Source organism: Dipteris shenzhenensis, chromosome 6, assembly GCF_047967505.1.
Source record: "Dipteris shenzhenensis isolate YYH24624 ecotype China chromosome 6, Dip_SZ_1.0, whole genome shotgun sequence".
NCBI classification, from domain to species: Eukaryota; Viridiplantae; Streptophyta; class Polypodiopsida; order Gleicheniales; family Dipteridaceae; genus Dipteris; species Dipteris shenzhenensis.
The window spans coordinates 33,359,967-33,381,042 of record NC_141601.1 but is presented as its reverse complement, the minus strand read 5'-3'; the positions used below and the strand labels follow the sequence as shown (position 1 = coordinate 33,381,042).

At 42.7% G+C, this 21,076-nt stretch overlaps 1 protein-coding gene across 2 annotated transcripts; it reads left to right on the top strand.

Annotated features, from left to right (window-relative positions):
* Positions 1–618: 618 nt before the first annotated feature.
* LOC147901078 (uncharacterized) lies at positions 619–3,836 on the top strand. 2 transcript variants are annotated; one of them, XM_087375507.1, is made up of 2 exons: positions 619–747; positions 778–3,836. In XM_087375507.1, exon 2 carries the CDS (start codon positions 877–879, stop codon positions 3,307–3,309), a length of 2,433 nt encoding a protein of 810 aa, XP_087231633.1. In that variant the 5' UTR covers positions 619–747; positions 778–876; the 3' UTR covers positions 3,310–3,836. The 2 variants fall into 2 exon arrangements, with proteins under 2 accessions (XP_087231633.1, XP_087231634.1); XM_087375508.1 differs by having other exon boundaries at positions 633–747; positions 787–3,836.
* The last annotated feature ends 17,240 nt before the right edge of the window (positions 3,837–21,076 follow it).

Sequence of the window (21,076 nt, the reverse complement as noted above, 5' to 3'; positions counted from 1 at the left end):
ACTAAACCATTGTTGGGCAACCTTTGGGCGGTGTGTAAAGGGGGTGCCCATAAGCAGACACTCAAATTTTTAACCACTCTGGGCAGCTAGTGTGTAATGGAGTGTGCCCATTCAAGACTGCCTAGGACTTTTTTTGAGCGCCCACACGTTGGGTTGTACTGGGGACAGCTAGTATGTTATGGGGTGTGCGCATTCCAGACCGCCTAGGACTGTACTTGGGCACCCTTTAGCGGTGTGTAAAGAGTCTTAGCTTGAGATCTATGACTAATGGAGAAAGCCACTAGCACGACCAATTACTGCAAATTCTCGTGTTATGGACCTAAGACTCTCTATCTGATTGGCTAGTTGACTTTCGACTCAGTTGGTCGGCCAATTTTCTCCACTACTAGGCCAAGTCGAAAACCAACAAGCAAATGAGCTCCGAGCATTAACTATGCCTCTTGGCTACTAAAGTCAAAGTGGGACTCTCCACTTATAAAATCAATATAGTCATTTTCTTCCATTAATGTCTTGGGGTACCTATTCATTCAACCTATTCTTGGGGAAGGCATTATAATTCAATACCCATTTACTTGGGGGAGGCCTTATTCATCTTGTTTACCTAAGGGAGGAAGGATATCTGGATTTTGATATGGGTTTATATCTTGAAGGATGCAGGAGCAAGCTTTTGCAACAAAGATCAATGGAGGCATGTGCCGCCATAGCCATGTCGTTTGCAGAAATTGGGATTTTGGGTCGCTTGATTAGGTCTCCACATCCTGAAAGCTTCAATCGCAGCAGCAGTAGTAGCTTGAGACAATTCTCCCCTTTGAAAATCTCTCACCTTCGTGATTGCATATCTTTTTCTCAGAGCTTTCTGCAGTTTTTTGACCTTTGATGCTTCAGACCCGTTGCTTCCCCATGGCTGGTCGGATTTTTGTTTTGCCCTGCAATGGCAGAAGACTCAGTTCTTCCCTTTTGCATTCCAGAGCTCTCCATATGAAGCTGAGCAAAAGCTTGGCGCAGCGGGCTTCTGGAATGAATGCAGAGGAAACTTTATTGCAGTATGGCGCTGAACTGACTCCATCTGCTGTACGTGCCTTTGTGCTCGGGCAAGCCGATCCAGAAGTAGCTTACAAATTTTTCAATTTGGCTCGGCAGCAAAGTGGGTACAAGCACAATGGAGTGGCGTACAGTGCTATGATACATTCTTTGTGTAAAACCAAGCGTTTTCATTTGTTAGGGCCGGTACTAGAAGAAATGAAAAACGAAAGTTGCACGGTGAAAGCTCCCACCTTCACGTTCGTGTTAAAAAGTATGGGTGAGGAAGGTTTGATTGAGGAATCTGTACAACTGATAGACCGAATGGCCGATTTTGGTTGTGAACCAACGCCTGTAACGTACAATTGTGTTCTCAGCGCTCTCATTAAGTGCCGGAATTTGGACGAGGCTTTGAAGTTATATACGAAAATGAAAATCTCGAACTTCAATCCGGACAGTCTTACTGTGGGCATGCTGACAAACAGCCTATGCAAATCTGGTAGATTGGACGAGGCTTTGAAGTTGGTGGATGACGTAGCTGGGAAGCCTGGCAGTGTCGATTCTTTGACTCTGAATGGCCTAGTTGGATGCCTATGTAAATGCGGGAAAGTCTATGAAGCTTATAAATTCATAGACAAAATGAAAGGCTTTGCTGTCTCTCCTGATGTTGTCACATACAACAAATTGTTGGCTGGGCTTTGCAAGCTGGGTAAGGTGGATGAAGCTGTAGGGCTTCTTGACAAGATGCCAGAGAAATTGATCAATCCTAGCACAGTCACGTATAACACACTTATTGATGGTTTGTGCAAGCAAGCAAGAATTGATGAGGCGTGGAAGCTTTTTAACAGAATGAAAGAGGCTGCTGATCCAGACGTCACAACGTACAACGTTATCATCAGGGGCTTGTGCAAGAAAAGAAGAGTTGACGAAAGCCAAACTCTTATTTATGAAATGATTGCAAAAGGGTACACGCCGACTGTTCACACTTACACTGCTATTGTTCATGGACTTTTCAAGTTAGGTAAAGTCAAGGAAGCTAATAAAGTGATGGATTCTCTGAAGGACAAGGGTATCGTTCCGGACATTGTCCTTTACAATGAACTTATTGATGGCCTTTGTGGGGCAGGAAAGGTCGATAATGCCCTTACTTTTCTTCAAACAATAGCGGAGAGAGGTTGTGCTCCTGACATTTATACATACAGTTCAATTATTAGCGGTCTTTGCAAGGCAGGCAGAATTTCTGAGGCAATGAAGTTTGTTAATGAAGATGTGTTGAACAGCGGCTGTGTTCCTGACATTGTCACCTGGACGCCAATTCTTCAGAGTCTTTGTAGCGCTGATAGAATAGATGAGGCTCTGAAGCTTCTGGACATGATATCAGAGAAAGGGTGCAGACCCAACAAAATCACATATAATGCTATCATAAATGGCCTATGCAAAGCTGGGAGGCTAGATGATGTCAGGAGGATTTTGGGTGAAATGACTCAGAAAGGTTTTATGCCAGATAAGGTAACGTATTGTACTCTAATAGATGGCCGTGCTCACCAAATTCCAGGGACAGTGGATCTCTTCAGGTCACTGCTTGGAAGCGATGTCATTCTTGATGTAAACAGGTACACAGTACTGATTGATGGACTATTTAAATCTGGAGAGATTGAACTGGCACCTAAGATTTTCCAAGAAATGTGGAGAGTAGCGTGTACACCAAACAGTTTCACGTATACTGCGCTTATTGATGGTCTCTGTAAGAGCAAGAAGCTAGATGAAGCAATGGAATTTTTTGAAAGCATGAAGGCAAATGGGTGTATGCCAGGCACTGCTACGTACACAGCTCTAATTCAGGGTCACTGCAATGCAGGTCAAATGGACGAAGCTGACATTCTGTACAAAGAAATGACGACCAAGAGTAGTATGCCAGACATTGTTACATATAGTGTGTTGCTTGGCGGGTTTTCTCAGGCTGGCAGACTAAACAGAGTCCTTGAACTTTTAAATGACATGAGGGTTAGAGGGTGTCCTCCAAATGACGTGACTTTGAAAATACTTTTTCAGAACATCAGCCAGAAAGATGCCAAGAGGATCCATAAGTATATCAAGGAACTGTTTGGAATCGTTTATCTTCCAGACTCTACTGAGAATAGGAAGCTGGATGGGACACCTCGCAAGAAAGAGGCGAGTAGGTGTCATGACAAAAAGAAGAAAGAGGCAAGTAAGCTTATATCCTCTGCCAAAAAAGGCACCTCAAAGACGAGACATATAGGAACAGGCCATCAGAAGTTCAGAAAATGAAACTCCATATATTTTTGAGACAAAGACTGTCATAGATCTTTTACCCAAAATTTATCTTTCCCTGTGGGACTCCTCGCATGTCCGCTTCTGATTTAAGTGGGGCTTAGGGTGAGGCTTGTCATACATAAATGTATTGTGATCTCTCTGAGTCAGATCCATTTTTAATTCTAAACATACAAAATGATTTAAGCTTCATAATCTGTATCATCTGGTTCAACGGCATGGTGGATTTTGTACCTGATGAATGCCTAGGACTCTTTGGTGGGAAAGGTGGCAGAGTTTGAATCCCTTTGCTATTTGCTTCCAGCTTTTTGTTATAGCTCTTTTCGACATGAGATCATGCACAGTTCTTATGAGCTAGGAATATAATCTGCCAGTGGTATCTGTGTTTAAAAGGCCATGGATCAGAAAGGGGGCCTTTCTTACAGCAATATCACATGTATTGCAGAAGGCATCTTCGCATTTTACTTCTAGTAAGCCACCCTTGATTTAGTATTTCTAAGCTTCTTGTACATTTCAGATGCCAAGGCACACATGGTTAAGTGGATTGCATTTTGATCAGCCTTCCCTCTAATTGTGATGACTCAGTCTATCTTTGGAGGCCTGACCCCTCCTAAGACATTTGTAGAAATGTATGTATGCTTATGGGTGTGTATGTGGGCATGCGCACGTGACTGTTCATGAACATTGAAATGGGTGGGGTAATGGATTTTGTAGCCTTGGTCCCTCCTGTGCATGATGAGGTTGATGTAAACTTGTTGATGATGTCCTGGGTTGAAAACTGCACTCCTTTTTTGTTGGTTTGTTTGTTTACTTCATGAGTTGGGTATATTCTTAGTTTCACATTGGTACTTGTTATTGGGTCGGTAGTCACTTATTTTTTGGAAATTATAGTTTGCGGTTGTTCCAAGAAAAGGAAACATTGTGGACTGTTTCATGCATAAGGTGATGTGTGTGTCTGTGATATCAGTCTTCAAAAAGTTGACACTGGGCACACAAGGTGTAAAAAAAGGACTCAGTAATCAAAGCTGGTGATGAAGGTCTATGGTGATGTGTTGCTACATCGGTTTCTTTAGATGCTTTCTCAAAGCTTTGGCAAGTCTCACCTGTATCGATCTATATCACTCCCCTATGGAAATGAGAAGCGTCGTTTCTCTATCGTCTTTACAAAGGAGGAAAATCTTTTGTGCTACAATTGACTCATAGATGATGTGTGGACAGAGGCACTGTTGGAGAATGAGGGTCAACTTAACCCTCATATGAAGAGGGCACAGGGGAATGACACCTGTAGAAGAATAGAGGGAATGATAAGGGAAAGAGGAGTTGCCGTATGGGCAGCACATAGGCTGCCATTTGGGCAGCATGCACATATCCTCCTTAGGTTTGATTGAGATACACCTAGAAGGGAAGATCTGTCCATGGGACAGCCTGTGGTCGACCTGACTGGTGAGCCGAGGAGGTGATAAGTTGGTTTCCAAATTCCAAAGGACCCAGAGATTGGCATTGTTAGGTGAAAAATTAGTTAATGGCCACAAGGGGTTTTTTGTAAACCACTTCCGCTATGGAGTTCAGAGGTGGGGTTTCACGGGGGCTTCCAGACATGACTCATTCCAGACCAATCGGGTTGTTGGAGCCTACATTGTGTAATTAAATACGTGTTGGGGGGTAGGATGGTTAGGTTATTGAATGATTAAGATGTAATGTAAATAAGGAAAAAAGGAAGGATCTAGAGGAATGTTCTTTCCCCTCCTTCACCCTTGCTTCCATGGACGTGGTAGTTGGCCGTTGATCTGTAGATTTTTAGTCCTGATGCATATGGTGCAGTGAGCATGGAGGCCTGACGTCATGGTGGGAGAGGGAAGTTCACATCTGGGTGCATATGCTTTGGTCATGCAGGGAGGGGCGATAGCAGGAAGAAGGCAGTTGAAGCATAAAACAAACGAGTCGGCCTGTCAAGGAGGTAATCGTGTGAGTCTATGAGAAATGATGCAAGTAGCAATAGACAAACACTTTTATGCTATCTTCTGAGAAGGATGTAGGCGGCAATTGGAAACAATTTATGCGTTGCTTTGGATACTCACATATGTGCGATGCCTCAATTGATGTGTGCGTTAACGAGGAGTTGAGTGACGTGATGGAAGAGGTGGTCATATTCTGATGGAAGAATTAGAGGAGGACTAGATCTCGTGTGATGAACTGCGACACAATGGCAGCAACGTGATAAATCTGATACTTCGTGCCTTGCTTTGAGGAGCAACATAGGTGAGGAGGGCTGGAATTGTTTTCTCAAGACTTGCTGGTGGAAACGATGAACTACATAGTTGATGAGCAGGAACAAGTGCTACTGATGGCTCCATTTCAAAGCATACCGTGAAGATCTGCCCGAACGGCGGGTTGATCGCAGTGTTTGCGCTGGGCTTATAGTGTCAACACTGGTGGTGGTTGTGTCTTCCCGATTGATGTTCATGATCTGTTTGATTGTTCATCTTGTATGGCAACGCCGATGGCAGGGGTGTGTTTTCTGCTGCGCTTCCTTATTGGTGCTAAGGGAGTGGACGTGAATTGGCGTTGAGCAGAAGTGTTTTGCTGAGGTGAAGTACTGGCCAGCGTCAGTTGAAGCTGTTTGAAGCATTTGGTATTATTAGGGTAAGATGATGGAAAGACTACAGTGAGGATGTGCATTGTGAAGAGTTTGGGATTTGGTTGCTGTTTGCTGGGTGGCAGTTTGCGGCTCACCTTTGATGGAGTTGCCGGGAGGACTCCGGGGGCTATCTGTGTGTCTTCTGTCGTGCATGCATTTCAGAGAAGTCAACCGAGGCAGAATGGACTGATGTCCTGAGTGATTTTCTTGAGAGCAGTGCACTTATATAGTATAGATCTTTGCCTCTGATAATGAGGGGCTGTTGGGATACCTGATCTATCCCCATCACAATGAAATTTCAAAAGATTACCCGGGCCTCTCGGTCCAGGTGGTAAACTCGTTGAATTCATCAGTGTAGTGCGCGTGCGGCCAAGAACATCTAAGGGCATCACAGACCTGTTATTGCCTCAAACTTCCGTGGCCTAGACGGCCATAGTCCCTCTAAGAAGTTGGCCACGAAGAGGATCCTTCGTGTGACTAGTTAGCAAGCTGAGGTCTCATTCGTTAACCGAATTAACCAGACAAATCACTCCACCAACTAAGAACGGCCATGCACCACCACCCACAGAATCAAGAAGAGCTCTCAATCTGTCAATCCTTGCTATGTCTGGACCTGGTAAGTTTCCCCGTGTTGAGTCAAATTAAGCCGCAGGCTCCACTCCTGGTGGTGCCCTTGAGTGCCTTGGTTGAGCAGTTTAAGCTGCAAGATTCTCCTTCAGTTTTTTGCAGCTGATTGTAGGTTTGAAGCATTAGAAGGGGAGCATGTCTTTCAGGTGGCACTGAGGTTCAGGGAATTGTGGGCAAAGTGTTCGGATGCATTTTTGTTCGGGATGAGGGTGGCTTGGAACATTTAAAAGTAAAGTGTTTCGTGGATGTATTGCTACCACAGTTTCAAAGGTATGTAAGTTGCAGGGAACGTCTGAGTCTAGAAACATTTCCGAAACACCAATTCAATGGATAGGAAACGGCGGGGGTAGGCTGAGTAAAGAGAACTTGTGAAACCATATACCTTTAAGAATTCTGAAGTAATAACAGGCTGTTATTACAGCAACATCCCACACACATATAACATCAGAAATTGTGAAGTAATAAGTAAAGAGAATTTGTGAACTCATATACCTTTAGGAATTCTGAAAGTCATAACGGCCTGTTATTTCATCAACATCCCACACACATACAACTTTAGGAGTGAAGTAATAACAACTAGGAATTCTGAAGTAATAACAGCAATTACAGCAACATCCCACACACAATTACTTGAGGAAATTTGTAGCAATTACAATAACATATCACTAGGAATTCTGAAGTAATAACAGCAATTACAATAACATATCACTAGGAATTCTGAAGTAATAACAGCAATTACAGCAACATCCCACGCACAATTACTTAAGGAAATTTGTAGCAATTACAATAACATATCACTAGGAATTCTGCAGCAATCACAGCAACATCTACACACACAATTGCTTAAGGAAATTTGCAGCAATTAGAACAACATATCACTAGGAATTCTGCAACAATTACAGCAACATATGCAGACACAATATTCCAGCTACATGACATGCTCCATTAATTCCAGCAGTTAAATTAAAAAGTGCACAATGCACTACGCATTACAACATCACTGAAAAATTTGAGATTACATGGAAAGTGCACAGTCTTCCTCTTCCTCCTCATGAAACCGTGCAAGAGCAAATGGCAATCCATTGGCATAGAAGCAGCTCTTTAGAATGGAAGTTAAGGTATGTTTTGTAAAGGGGACTGTGTCTTTTGATGAAGCAGCTCTTTAGAATGGAAGTTATAAATTGTAAACCGGTTTCCCACGCCGATTGTGTTGATGCTATGTTGCCTCCATCTTTGGTAAAGGAGGAAAGGGGGGGTGATGATGTGGTTGTGTGAGAGGAAATGAAGATGGTCAGTGTCCAAGAGGATACTCCAGTTGTGCATGATGGCTCTGAAAAAGGATGTGAGTGAGGATAAGGCTTTCATTGGGGACTTGGTGCTTAGCGAGAGGATGCTCGTTTGCTCTTGGGATTTGTTGATGACTCTGATGATGTGTTTGAGGGTATAACAGCTTGCAGGGATGAGGCAGTAGAGCTTGTTGAGGGATCTTTGGTTATAGATAATGGGCTGGGTTAGTCCGAGAAACTATCTTTGTGGACTGGACCTCAAAGAACATGGCTTATGTGGAGTTGGGCCAACTTCGTGGTAAGTTGTGATGCGTGTTGACAAATGGAGTTGTGGTGTCCTGGCTGGGGGGTGTGTTCGCTGATTGGTTGGATGCTAAGCATGGGAAAATTGAGTTTGAGATATGGGTGCTTGGACTAGACTGGGAAGAGGCTCTTGAGAGTGTTTCCTAGGGAGCAGATGCAGCCGATTCTTGGAGGAGTGGGTTTTGGCTCACATTGGCTTGGAGAGGGGTTGTTGGAAATGAGGGTCAACTCCCCCACACGTAAACCCCCATATGAGAAGAGCATGGGGGAGTGACTCCTGTAGAGAGATAGAAGAGAGAGAGGGGTTGCCCCATCAGCAGCACAGTGGCTGCCATGTGGACAAGATCACATATCCTTCTTACATTCATTTTAGATCCACCCACAAGGGCAGATCTGTCCATGGAACAGCCATGGTGGTGGCCATCCCTTCGACCACACATAGGCCCATATGGTGGGGGGGGTTGCCATGGCACACCCCATTTCGTGGGGCGGATGGTACAGCAGCAGCGCCTGCATGTGGGCAGGCATAGGCCTGCATATGGGCCATTATGGGCCAGGAAGGAGGGACTGGTTGGCCAGTCCTGGCGAGCACAGACTGGGTCTGGGACTGGGTTGACCCACTAGATCTGGTTGGTCAGATCAGTAGCAGGGCAGAAGTGGAACAGTTTGACACTACAGTCCAGCACTGTGTAGGGTTCTATCCAGGCATTAGGAGCAGGTGTTTGGCAGCAGCAGGGTGCAGCAAAGGCACCAGCAAGCAGAGGATATAAGCAGCCCTCAGCAGATGTGAGAACTTATTTCGTGAGCAGAACACAGAAGTGCAAATAGGGTTCTGACATAGGCGATTGGGGGCTCCTCCCTAAGCCACTGAAGACCTTGTTTGGGAGACATGCAGCATAAGGAGAGAGCAGGAGATCGGGCAGTGCTTTGTGCCTTCAGATCCAGCACCCAACAGAGGAGCAATCTTGCTGTCCATGTGGTGTAGGTTGTGAGTGCCATTTGTACGTATCTTTTGGTCCTATCTGTGGACATGTCTATATAGTTTTCAGGTGCTATATCGTGTTGTCTACTTCTAGTCTGTGTGTGAAATTTTCACAAGCTTGTGTGCATACAGAACATCAAGTTCTGGGTGTGATCTTGTGTAGTCAAATATTTTCTGCTGCATTTAGTGGTTTGGGCTTGCCCTGACACGCAAGGCCCTTTCACTGTTAATCTTTAACAGGTACTGCAAACATAAACACTCCAGATCAGAAGAGATATACTGAGGTATGTAGGCAGCATACATGTACATAAAGCTTCACAAAAGGATAATCTGTCACAAAATGACCTAGAGGATGCCATACATGGCCTGGAACACCTCGAGACGTACACCCTCAATCATCACTTCTAGATCTGCCACATGGTCCCCGCTGAGTTTCAGTGGCTGTGAGAGAGTCCCTGAACTCTGGACTGAGATCCCTAACTTGCTACTGAGACATAGGCCTTGGGCCCCTGTTTATAGGTGAGGGGCTGCTGGCCCCCTACCCTTGAACTGGCCAACCTCACAGACCTGCTGCTGGCCCCCCAATAACTGTGGCTGGCCCGTCTGTCGATTGCTGACCTAATGCTTGGGGCTATATAAGCCCCCAGTCCTCCCATTGCAGGCCCTTTGCTGGGCACTTTCCTGCCCCAAACCTTGGCCCTCTCATGCCAGGTCTGCTGTCCTGTTTGTGCAGTCCACGTGGCTCACACTCCAGCATGCTATGCTGTCTTGTGGCAGCTCCTCATGGCCCAAGAGGCAGATTTGGATACTGCCCACATGGCAGCCTATGACGCTTTTAAATATACATATTTTTAAAGTATTCATATTAACTTATGCATGCCCTTCCATCATTTGAGCAAATAATGACGTAAATGGGTGCTTTTGGAAAATGTTATAGACTGTAGGATAAGCATCTCATAAAGTGATTGTGATAAGAAATGCAATTTGCTCAGACTTTCATGTTGCTCATAGAAAAACTTGCAAAAACATGCTAAAAATATACACAATTATTCTACTACTCTTAGCATTTTATAACCCACACATACTAAGCATGGTTTGAACATCTTTAGAAATAGTTAAAATAATTGAGACAATAACATATTTAGCATGGTTTCAAGATATTGAAGCCATATTTAGGTAAAAACGCATCCAAAATGCTCATTTGTAACCGAATTCTTTTTGCAGGTATATTACGTGCAACATATTCTAGACATAAATAATGGGTACACTTTGTTCATCCATAGCTCTCAGCTCTCAATCAACAACTCTAATCATCACACTACTAAAGCCTAAATTTTTCTATTTTTGTGTAGAAAAATGCTATGACAAAAAAACATATTCAATTCACAACTTCAAATCCACATTAATTGGACCTTATACTAACATAACTTCAAAAGGCAACATATAATTTGATAGATTTAGCTAACGTAACTTAGACTAATATATACCTAGATGAATCCAGGAACATTCCCGAACTCATCCTCTAAAAACACACTCACGATAAGATAACAAAGATAGTCACTCATAAGATTGAAAACCATAAACTCCATCACGCATAGCAGGGAATAGCTACTATGACATCCCCACTAACGTCATGAGCGCCCAATAGTAGGTGTAGACCATAGTATAAAGTATGCTCTCACACATACAAATCCATACACCCACACAAACTTGAGCATCCATTTATACGAAGTCTTCGTACTGAGTTTTTGTCGGCACTCCGGAGGTGAATGGCAAACTCAGCCATGACGCTGGAAAATACGACAATCACGAGTTTACAAGAGAATTCCCTGTAGGATCAGAAGAACTTGCTGCCACTTAGATTGTTTGGATTGCCAAAAAGCTCAAAGGAAATCTTGAACCTTGTTTTCAATGCACAACTCCTTATCCCGCCTTGCAAACTCTTGAGCCAACTAAATAAAACACGCCACGGCTTAGAAACTCTTGAGACAACAAAATAAAACATGCCTTACAAGCACCTCCCTTCTTGGAGATGGGCAAAATTTGAAATTTGTTTTTGTTTTTTTTCGTGAATTGTTTATTGGTCCACGTGCCTGGTTTTTGTTTTTAATGATTGATTGAGGGCATGTGATCTCCACCTATTCCTCCCTCTTTCTCTCTTTTAATTTCAAGGCCCGCCCCCCCACCCTCTCTCTCTCTCTCTCTCTCTCTCTCTCCTGCACATCCAAGTCGTCTCTCTCTCTCTCTCCCTCATTTCCAAGCGAGCCCTTTGATGGAGGAGATCCTTACGAACACATATGTAGTCTTCAAATATGCACTATTGTAGGCTTGTAGAAGCCACGATTGGGAGCACAGCAACCTTACAAGTTACAAAGCAAATAATCAATTGCACCTGTCGATTGCTCTTACAGTAACGGCCTCTCTCTTGCTATCAACAGTGAACACCTAAAACTCACTCCACGCTAGGATCATTCGTGACTGTGAGTTATTGTCCACTCCAGGATCTGAGGAGATCCTCCACTCTCTAGTTAGGCACCAACGAGCTAATCTGTTAAGACCTGCCCAACAAGTGCACAAATGCCTTCTTGGAAGTTAAGGATGGTCTTGGAGGAAAAAGATAAGGATGGAAATGGAAGATAAGGATGGTCTTGGAGGAAAAAGATTTCGGGGAGATCGTCACTGGGGAAGCGCTCGATCCCAACACTCTTCCCTTAGCGCAACCATCCTCAGAACTTGGAAGCGCATCCTCCACTCCTGCTGGCATCCCGACGCCTCAGGCCGCCACCGGACCCGTGCAAGCTTCCACTAGTCCAGAGGAAGCCGTGCCTACACTCCCTACCCTTCGTCGTACAACTTACGAAGAACGCAATGTAGGAAGCATCCTGACCCTTCAACGCACTCTCCATCAAACTAAAGGAGGGAGATGCAATGACACCTCACCTCGAAGAGATCAAGAATGTTGCTGATCATGCCCTCAAAGCAGCTGGAGCTCCTGTCCCTCCGACCCAATTGGCGTTCACCATTCTGAACGGCATGCCCACCTCATTGGATCCCATGATCATGACGATTGAGGGACGAGCTGATGAAATAGCAGTTCCTTTCGTCAGTACACGTCGTCGCGAGCTGGTTCCTTTCGTCAGTACACGGCTGAGACGGCTCTTTCAAGAAGAAGGACGCATTTAAGAAGGCCACCCTGCCCGCTGTCAAGATCAACCATGGGGAACGCTCATTATTCATACAATGCAAAGAAGGCTAGCCGAGATGCCAAGCCAAAATCTGACCCGATTGGTTACTACTGCAGCGACTGCGGGCATTATGCCAATTTCCGAAGACTGTCCGAAGCGAGCCGTGATCAGATGCGAGCACACGTCGCTCACGTCACTGAAGAGGTACCACCAAAGCCCTTGAGGCTTGGCGGCGCCGGCAGTGCTCACGAAAAACCGCAGGTTGAATTGAGAAATCCCGATTAGTAAAAAGAACGAGTACCGAACCCGTGCTTTGCACAGGCAAAGATGCATGCATGTCAAGGTGCATCTTTGATTCTTAAATTTTGGCTAAATGGCTCGAGACCTTCCACATCCTCCTTTCATTCCATTAACCTTCCATCTCCTCCTTCCTCCCTCCTCCTTCCTCCCCACCTTGACCTTCCATCTACTCCGTTCCATTCCATTGAGACCTTCTATTTCCTCCTTTCCCCCTAAAGCTGCCTCTTGTCTTTCCACCTCCTTCCCAAAGCCTACCTCTTGTCTTTCCAGAGCTCCTTCTTTGTGACACATGGCAAGCCCTTCTCCTCCAAGCTGCCATGTGTCCTCTCCTTTTTTTTTGTGTCTGGGGTTAATAGGTTAAAGATGGTATGCCTTTTTGGCCTGCCCCAAGGGAGAAGGGTATAGTGACCAAGGTGTGTTCCATGAAAGCCAAAATTCAGAGATTTCTTTTTGTGAAAGTCTAAATTTTATGATTGGTCCACCTCCCCACTTTCTATTTCTTTCCCTTGGAATCCTCCACCTTTTTCTCCACTTTCTATTTCTTTCCCTTGGAATCCTCCATCTCTCTCCTTTCTTTATCTATTGTGTCTTCCTACACACTTTTTCGCTTTTTTGCCTGCCCGAGGAGGAAAGGTTATAGTAATCGGTCTGCAATGTCAAAGATGATAAATTTTCTATCTGGGGCTGGCCGGGTGGCAGAATTTGACGGGTGGTGGATTTTCTTTGTTGACTCGTGCAAACGGGTGATTGGCTGTCCACCGCTACTATTTTTGTCCCCATTTTTGTCCCCCTTTCTCTCTCTCTCTCTCTCTCTCTTCTTCTTCTTCTTGCTTGCTATTTGTGTCCCCATTTTTTTCTTCCCCCCCCCCTCTCTCTCTTCTTCTTCTTCTTCTTCGTTATCTTCTCTCTCTTAGCTTCTAAGGCAGGCCTTTTGAATGTATTCAACTTGTTAATCTTGGGCAAGCCTTATGAATGATTAAATATCATTCACCTTGTTTTAGACAAGACCTTTATTTAAAGGCACATATGAAAATAAACCTTAAGTAAAAGGTTGGGGCATAACTAGTCTTTCAAATAAGGGGTAGCTTTGCAAAGTGCCTTTATTAAATTATATATATATATATATATATATATATAATAAAATATAGAATTTATATAAGATGTATTATTAGCTTAGAGCTATAATCTATTTACAAATTAGCCATGGTCGAATCATGAATGATCAATCCTCACGTTTGTAGGTATAGTCACAAGTTACAACTCACATCCTCATTAATTTTACACCTACCATACTCAGATTTCTCTGGCCTCCCTCCCGAGTCCCGCGTTTTGAAATTTCCTCCCTCACAACTTTTGAACAGTGGTCACTCTAAGTTGTGCAATCTGCCATCGCCCAAGCTTGAAAGTTCATCTTGTCAGAATCAGGATCATTCAAAATGCAAGCGAGCAAGTGAATAGACAAGCAGCAGGACAACCAAGAGACAGACACCGAGATTTTGAGGGAAGGTAGGCGAAAATCCATCGCAAGAAAACATTCAACAAAGGGATTCTGGATTCGTCTCTCCAATGCCCGCTTTGTCCCTACTATCGTGGGGTTTGGATGAACCGGTAGAGACTTTCGATGTCTCTTAAGGAGTCGGGACTGTGGAGGATATGAGTCAAGAAGAGGTATGAACCTTGAGCCTTTCATGGTCGATTCACGTCTGCTATGATCGCTTATCCTAAACGATGTGGAGTTTTTTGAGATGTGGGCTTTTTTGGTTACAACCCATCGCCTTTCTTAGCTGCTTTCTCCATATTTAGGATAGCTCACCCTTTCTCCCGTGCGGCTTGCTTCTTGCTCTCCTTTAGCTTGCTCAATTGCATTCCCTGCATCATTTCTTTTGGCGCATCCCTCCTCGCAGACTTCATTGTAAGTGGATGCGAGTTGCATAGAGGATGCCTGCAAGCAAGGCGTGGGTTTTCATGGTGCTTCAAGAAACAAAACGAAATGACAAAGTTGTATCTCTCTCCATCTCCCCTGCTCCTTGCATCTTCTCCCATCTCTTCATTTTTCCAAACTCATACCCTAGGAGTGTCGTGATTATTGAGCAAATAGTAAAGGAGCATCGCTTGGATTCGCCACAATAGTCTTGTGGCCCGTGGGCATGGAAATGCTACAACGCAATTGCTTGGCGATCAGACAAGAGCTTGCAATGTAGATCTACATAGTACGTTTGATTTTGCTTAAAACTAGCTCCTTGAGTGACCAGTCGATCACTTCAACTAAGCTCCTTTAATTAAGCAATCTAAGATCCACTGGCATCTGCCAATCTGAGAGAACTGCCAATTAAAGAAATGGGAGCAGAGTCAATAGGACCGTCAAATTCACCATCAAAGATATGAGGCACATCATTGCACAAGAGAAGACACACATTGCAATGATGATCGCCACGCTGCAACGAGGGAACATCGCTTGGAGAGCACCAAGATAGGATTGCCGACAAAGAAACGTTGTGAGTAGCATTTTAGGGGTAGGACTTTGAATGTGTCATCATTGTAGCAGAAGGTAGTAGAAGGTAGCAGAATGTTGATTAGAGTAAAGATCCCTATCAATGCCGCTAGTGGAGGTGCTGTCAACATTTCTGCTCGCACTAATAAATCCGAGCAAAGTTGGGCTTGCAGTTATTAGCTATAGGAGAGCTTTCAATGCTTTTGTAGTGATGCATGCTCAAAGCACCATACTCTTACACGCCCTATTCTATGCAAATTCGAAGCTCAAATGAAGATTGTAAATGTACTTTTCATCTTCTTGTCCGATTAATCTTGTTTTCATCATTGTCACCCATGTTTTATGCTTGCGTGTGTTTGAGATGCCATCATCATGGTCATTTTCTAGATTTTGCTTCTCTCTGTGATCAGAATGTTACTTCTAACATCCGCAACATTAGAGGAAAAAGTGTTCTGGGTTTTATGCACCAAGCCATCATCTGGAATTGGAACATTACGCCCAAGCTCTCGGGTTCTGCTTTTTGGTATACAATATGGAGCCTCGTTTAAATAAATTTATGAATTGGTTGGAATTGCATTTTCTTTATGTTGTTCTTGATATCTTTTGATTACAAGCTTCTACATTTCAAGATTGGATCCTATCAAATTGTTGCTCCTTCGAGAAATATGAAAATTGGGATTTTTTGATTACTTGGATTACATTAATTGCAGGGGCACTAAGCTGCAAGGAGGTTGCATAGATAGCAGTGGCACTCCAAGGGATTTATTGTATATCCAAATGAACTTTCGATCAAGTATTAGGAGTAGTTACTTTCATGCTTTGTAGAAGAGAATACTTCCAATTTCATTTCCTTGTTGCCTCCATGCTTTTGGGTCTACTGATTTCTTATAATAATACTAGATAATGAAGAGATGCATTGCTTTTTATTACTACATTGTGATCATATTTTGGTCTCTTTGAGGCCTTGGGCATATGCATGCCGCAAGGACGTTTATACTAGAAAATTGGATCTTTGAAATCAAATAGGCCTATTGCAAGTGAATATAGTGTAAATTTGTCTTTTTATTATACCTATGATGCTTTTTACATGCTTTGAAAATTTTAAAGGAAATGCCATCTTATTAGTTTATTAAGAATTGGAATTTAGAAAGCTAAAAGTCTATGAAGAGAGAAGTAGCTTTTAGGAAAAGAACTTGATTATATTTTTTGTTGACTAGCCTCTAGAGAGATGCCTCCTCGACAAAGAACCTTATTCAACTTGCCTCGCTTTACCAAGCAAGACCCACTCTCTAAGGCTCTAAGAAGTGGCAGAAGTCTAGAGGTAGAATCTTGCAGGAAGTTGAGGAAGAGGAAATTTCAGTTGAGGTAGATTTAAATGCTTTAGAGCTATAGAAAGACTTGGAGATGGAGCAACGTAGGCAAGCTTGGACTGAGGAATGGCCAGCCGCATTTGAGTGGGCATATTTTGATAACTCTATTGCCACAATGTTCTGCAAATATTGTAAAAATGACATTCGCTCAAAAAGCGAATGTGGAAAAGCAGGCTCTAGTAACACACAACATAGTGCTCTAACAAAGCATGCGAGAAGTAGAGCCCATGAAGATGTTAAATATATGTACAGACCCAAGAGAATCTTACTTGAGGATAGGATGAACAGGTCTAGAGAGGCAACAGATCAAGCTACACTCACTCTTTTTGCAAAAGCTTATCATGTTGCCAAAGATTATCTTTCTTTTACGAAATACCCTGATGTTTTACAGCTTTTATCATATTGCAAGTGTCCACATATCACACATGATTTGTATCATAGTGATAAAGCTTGTGCAATGTTTGTTAATTGCATAAGTGAGGCATTATTACAGCAAATTCTACAAAGGATGAAGGCCTCTCAGTACTTCAGTCTCATGATGGATGAGTCCATTGACATTGGTCTTACTCCATCAGATTGTGTATGCATTGTTTATAGAGGACTTTCAACCTGTAACGGTCTTTTAGGATTGCTAGAAATTCAAGGTGGTACTGGAAGTCACTTGTATGAATCTTGTCGTTTCTTCTTATCACAACTAAATCTTGATATTAACAACATGGTGTGTTTGGGTACTGAAGGGGCTGCAGCCATGATCGGACATGTAAATGGGCAAGTTGGCCATATGAAACGAGCAAGCCCTTACATGACATCAATTCATTGTATTGCTCATAGGACAAGCCTTTGCTTGGTTGATGCAGTAAAGCAATAAGCGTGTGCACAAGAAACCTACCAGTCCGCTCTCTATGCTACACATGCCAACAACCCACATATACCAACAACCAACCCTCTCTCCTTTTGCACAAGTCTTGCTAGCCCTTTCTCTATGCTACATATGCCAAGAGTTAGCCCTCTCTCTTGTTGCATATGTCTTGTCAATCCTTTCTCTATGCTATGTATGCCAACAGCCAACCCTCTCTCTTTTGGGGATACGTCTTGCAAGTCCTCTCGATGTGTTACATATGCCAACAATCAGCCCTCCCTTGATGCATCAACACTAGTAGCAGTAGCAACAACAAGCAATGCAACATGAGCAACGACTATTTTAGCAACGAATACTGAAAGACCAAGAACAATTTAAACAACATATGCAACAACATCAATTCCAGCATCAGCAGCAACAGAAGTAGCAACAGAATTCTCATCTTATGCAAGTACAACAAACTCAGCTTCAGATGATGCCTGACACTTTAGCTGACATTAAAGTGGTGAAGCAAGCTGCAGTTATGAAGCAACCGTTGTTTCATCAACAACATCCCATCAATCCCTGAACATGTTTCAACAAGTGCAGCAACAGAAGTCTCCAACCTCACCACAAATGCCACCACTGATGTCACCTCAGAGTGATTTGCAAAGTATTGGCACCTCGTCTCTTTAGATTCCTAAAATTGGAACTCCTCTACAAGCTACTCAAGGAGAGGTTGTAAAACTCATAACAGAGGGATCTGTGGGCAACGATCAACCAAGGTCAACAATAATATAATGGCCTGAAGTAGTCATCAACGGATAAACATGATAAAAGAAAAGGCTGTAATGTTTTGGAAATAGCTTTTTGGCATGTAGCTTGTTTAAACAACTATTTTAGAATGTAAGAAGAAAACTTTTTAGCAAGCTTTAACTTGTTTTGGTCATATGTAGTTTAAGTATTTTTATGATGCGTCTTATTTAGAATGTCACTCTAGACATTGCTCTTGTAATGTAAAGCTTGTGTTTATTTCAATAGGATAGGACTAGATGTGAGTATATGAAGCATGACTGTGGAGGACACATGAGGGATAGCTATGGAGCCTGGGCATATGCAAAATAGAGAGAGGGTTCCCTTTGGGCATAAGGCAACATGGACATAGAGCCAGAGATGGCATAAATGTCTATTGAAGCAAAAGCTATGGCAAAACGAATCCATAGTAGAGTCTTCCTATACATGTTGAAAGAGAGGAGCTACACACAAAAAACAGTGTAATATAAGTGCATATTGACAATTGAACTTACCAAACTAGCATGATAAAGTATGAATTGAACATTAGGCAATTTACCATGTTGCCTTGTAAGGCTCCCCCACAAGCGTATGATGCTTAGAAAATTTTTATAAAAAACAACTGGTTGAAAGACACGCAGTTTTCAACTTAAGCTATAAAACATGATTAGCATTTTTATACTTAGCAAAAAATATCACCACATGATGAACTATAAACTGAAATTATATCAGAGAATTCACCTCTTGACTTGTAAGGCTTGTATGGCATCGACTATAGTTACTAAAATTCTATCTCCATGGTAAGCATATGATACTTAGAAAGCTTTTATAGAGAAAAAGAGAGTTCATCAAAACAATTCTGCAAAATCAAATGACATTAGATGCTAAAAGACATGCATTTTCCAACTTAAGCTATAAAACATGATTAGCTTCTTATATTAACAGAAAATATTACCATTCAATATCTTCAAAATAGGCATATTAAGTAAGAGCATGTGAACTTATCTATCGAATATATATATATATAGCCATGGTTGCTATAATATATACGGTATACCATACTGCCATCGTAACAAGTGTAGCATATTCTTGTAAAAAATAGCTTGAATGCAAACATCAGAAGTTAGAAGATACATAAGTAAAAATTTATTCACGACAAACTATAGAGTACAACATTAAAATGTTCACTATTTACATAAAAGACAGCCTTTTAAAACAAAACTTACTATTGTCATGGAAAAAGCTTTAGTCTCATTGAATTCCTTCAAGCCTACATGTAAACAAATGAGGTTAGTCTAAAATAAGGCAACTCTTTCTAGATATTTGCCAATGACTAATTTAAAATTTTGAGAAGGATACCTTGTGCGCTCACCATATATATGGCGACTGGTTCTAGCACTACTTCTCCATAAACCAATGGCTGTACTGAAGTCATAATCAAGAAGAGAAGGGCCCTCGTAATCCACCTCAATCATTGGATCATCTCTCTATCCAACGGCTCACGAGAAGCGCACAATTTCAGCCATTAGATCTAAAACTAGATCCAAGCGTCCACAAAAGGCAGCGAGTCTGATTGCATTCCATGTTGCGTGATGCGGTTTACTTGCCAACCTGCTCCAATCATGACCATGCAATGCAAAAGACATCAACGGCTCACGCAAAGCATCTCATTTGGACCGTAGATCAAAATCTCTTCATCGAATAAACACCATGACTATCGCCGCCAAAACAACAAATCCACAAATGACACGTGTTTACTGCCACCTTCCACATCCATTGATGGTCGAAAATCAGCCCCGGTCATCGATTTGCGGTCGAAAACCGAGGCAACCAACTTTCAGCCTACGGCCGATCGTTGGGTTGCCCGGTTTCCTCCCCCTATACAATAACGGAGTCCTGCACGCTCCCCAACTTGCAAAAAATTTAATCTCCGTGAGAATTCTTGACCAACGTGGCCTCGAAATCTGTTTTCGTCAAGGGCCGAGGTCGCTCGAACTTTAATCTACACCATTAGATTAAAGTACGTTCTTGATAAAAAATAAAGTTAAAAACCTACGTGACCTGACAAACCAAAACCAGACACCTCAACATTCCACACAACTAAAAATGACAATAGACAAAATTACCAAAAACATGTGTCAAAAATTACCAAGATAAAACACAATAAAAGTAAAATTAACTGAACATCATAAACCGGTAAACCAAATGCATTTCAAAAACCGGTAACCGGATGCATATAACATATTTACATTTATAACTAAATGGTCATAACAAAAAGTTGTGATAACCCGACGGAACATGATTCCATCCAAAACTCCTACACATTAGAACCAGAACTAGAACCTCCAACAAATTTTGTCAAAATTTTCTGAGAACAAGATGAACTTGGAAACCCACCACCATCACCACCGTAGAAATTGAAAACGCACAATTCGAGAATGACCCTGCAACATTCAGGCCGTCACGTCGTACCATCTACCACACACTCCGCCAAAGATTTCAGAAACCCTTCATCCTCCTGAAGCACGGCACCAAAATCCGTAACATATTTGGAACTCCGATGACAATCAACTCCAACAGCAGAACCAGTACCAACTCCCCCAATTGCAAAACCAGATGCCACACTAAATCCCACACCAAAAAACTCCGAACGAATACCAGACAGACAACCACGAACAGACATGAAATCTCCACAAAAAGCCAGAGCAGAACTTGCACCAAATCCCCGACTAAAAGAAGCATCTCCATGAACAGGTCCACATAATCCACCAAAAGAGACTAAATCTCCACCAAACAAAGCACCTACAGTTGCAGTAAAACCCTGCGCATACGAACAAAGATAAAGACTACCAGAAATTAGAGCACGAAAACCCACGCCAGCATTCCACCGCAAATTTTCACCCAAAGAACCTGTAATAGAAGGCTTCTCAGAAACACACATAGCAGGATAAC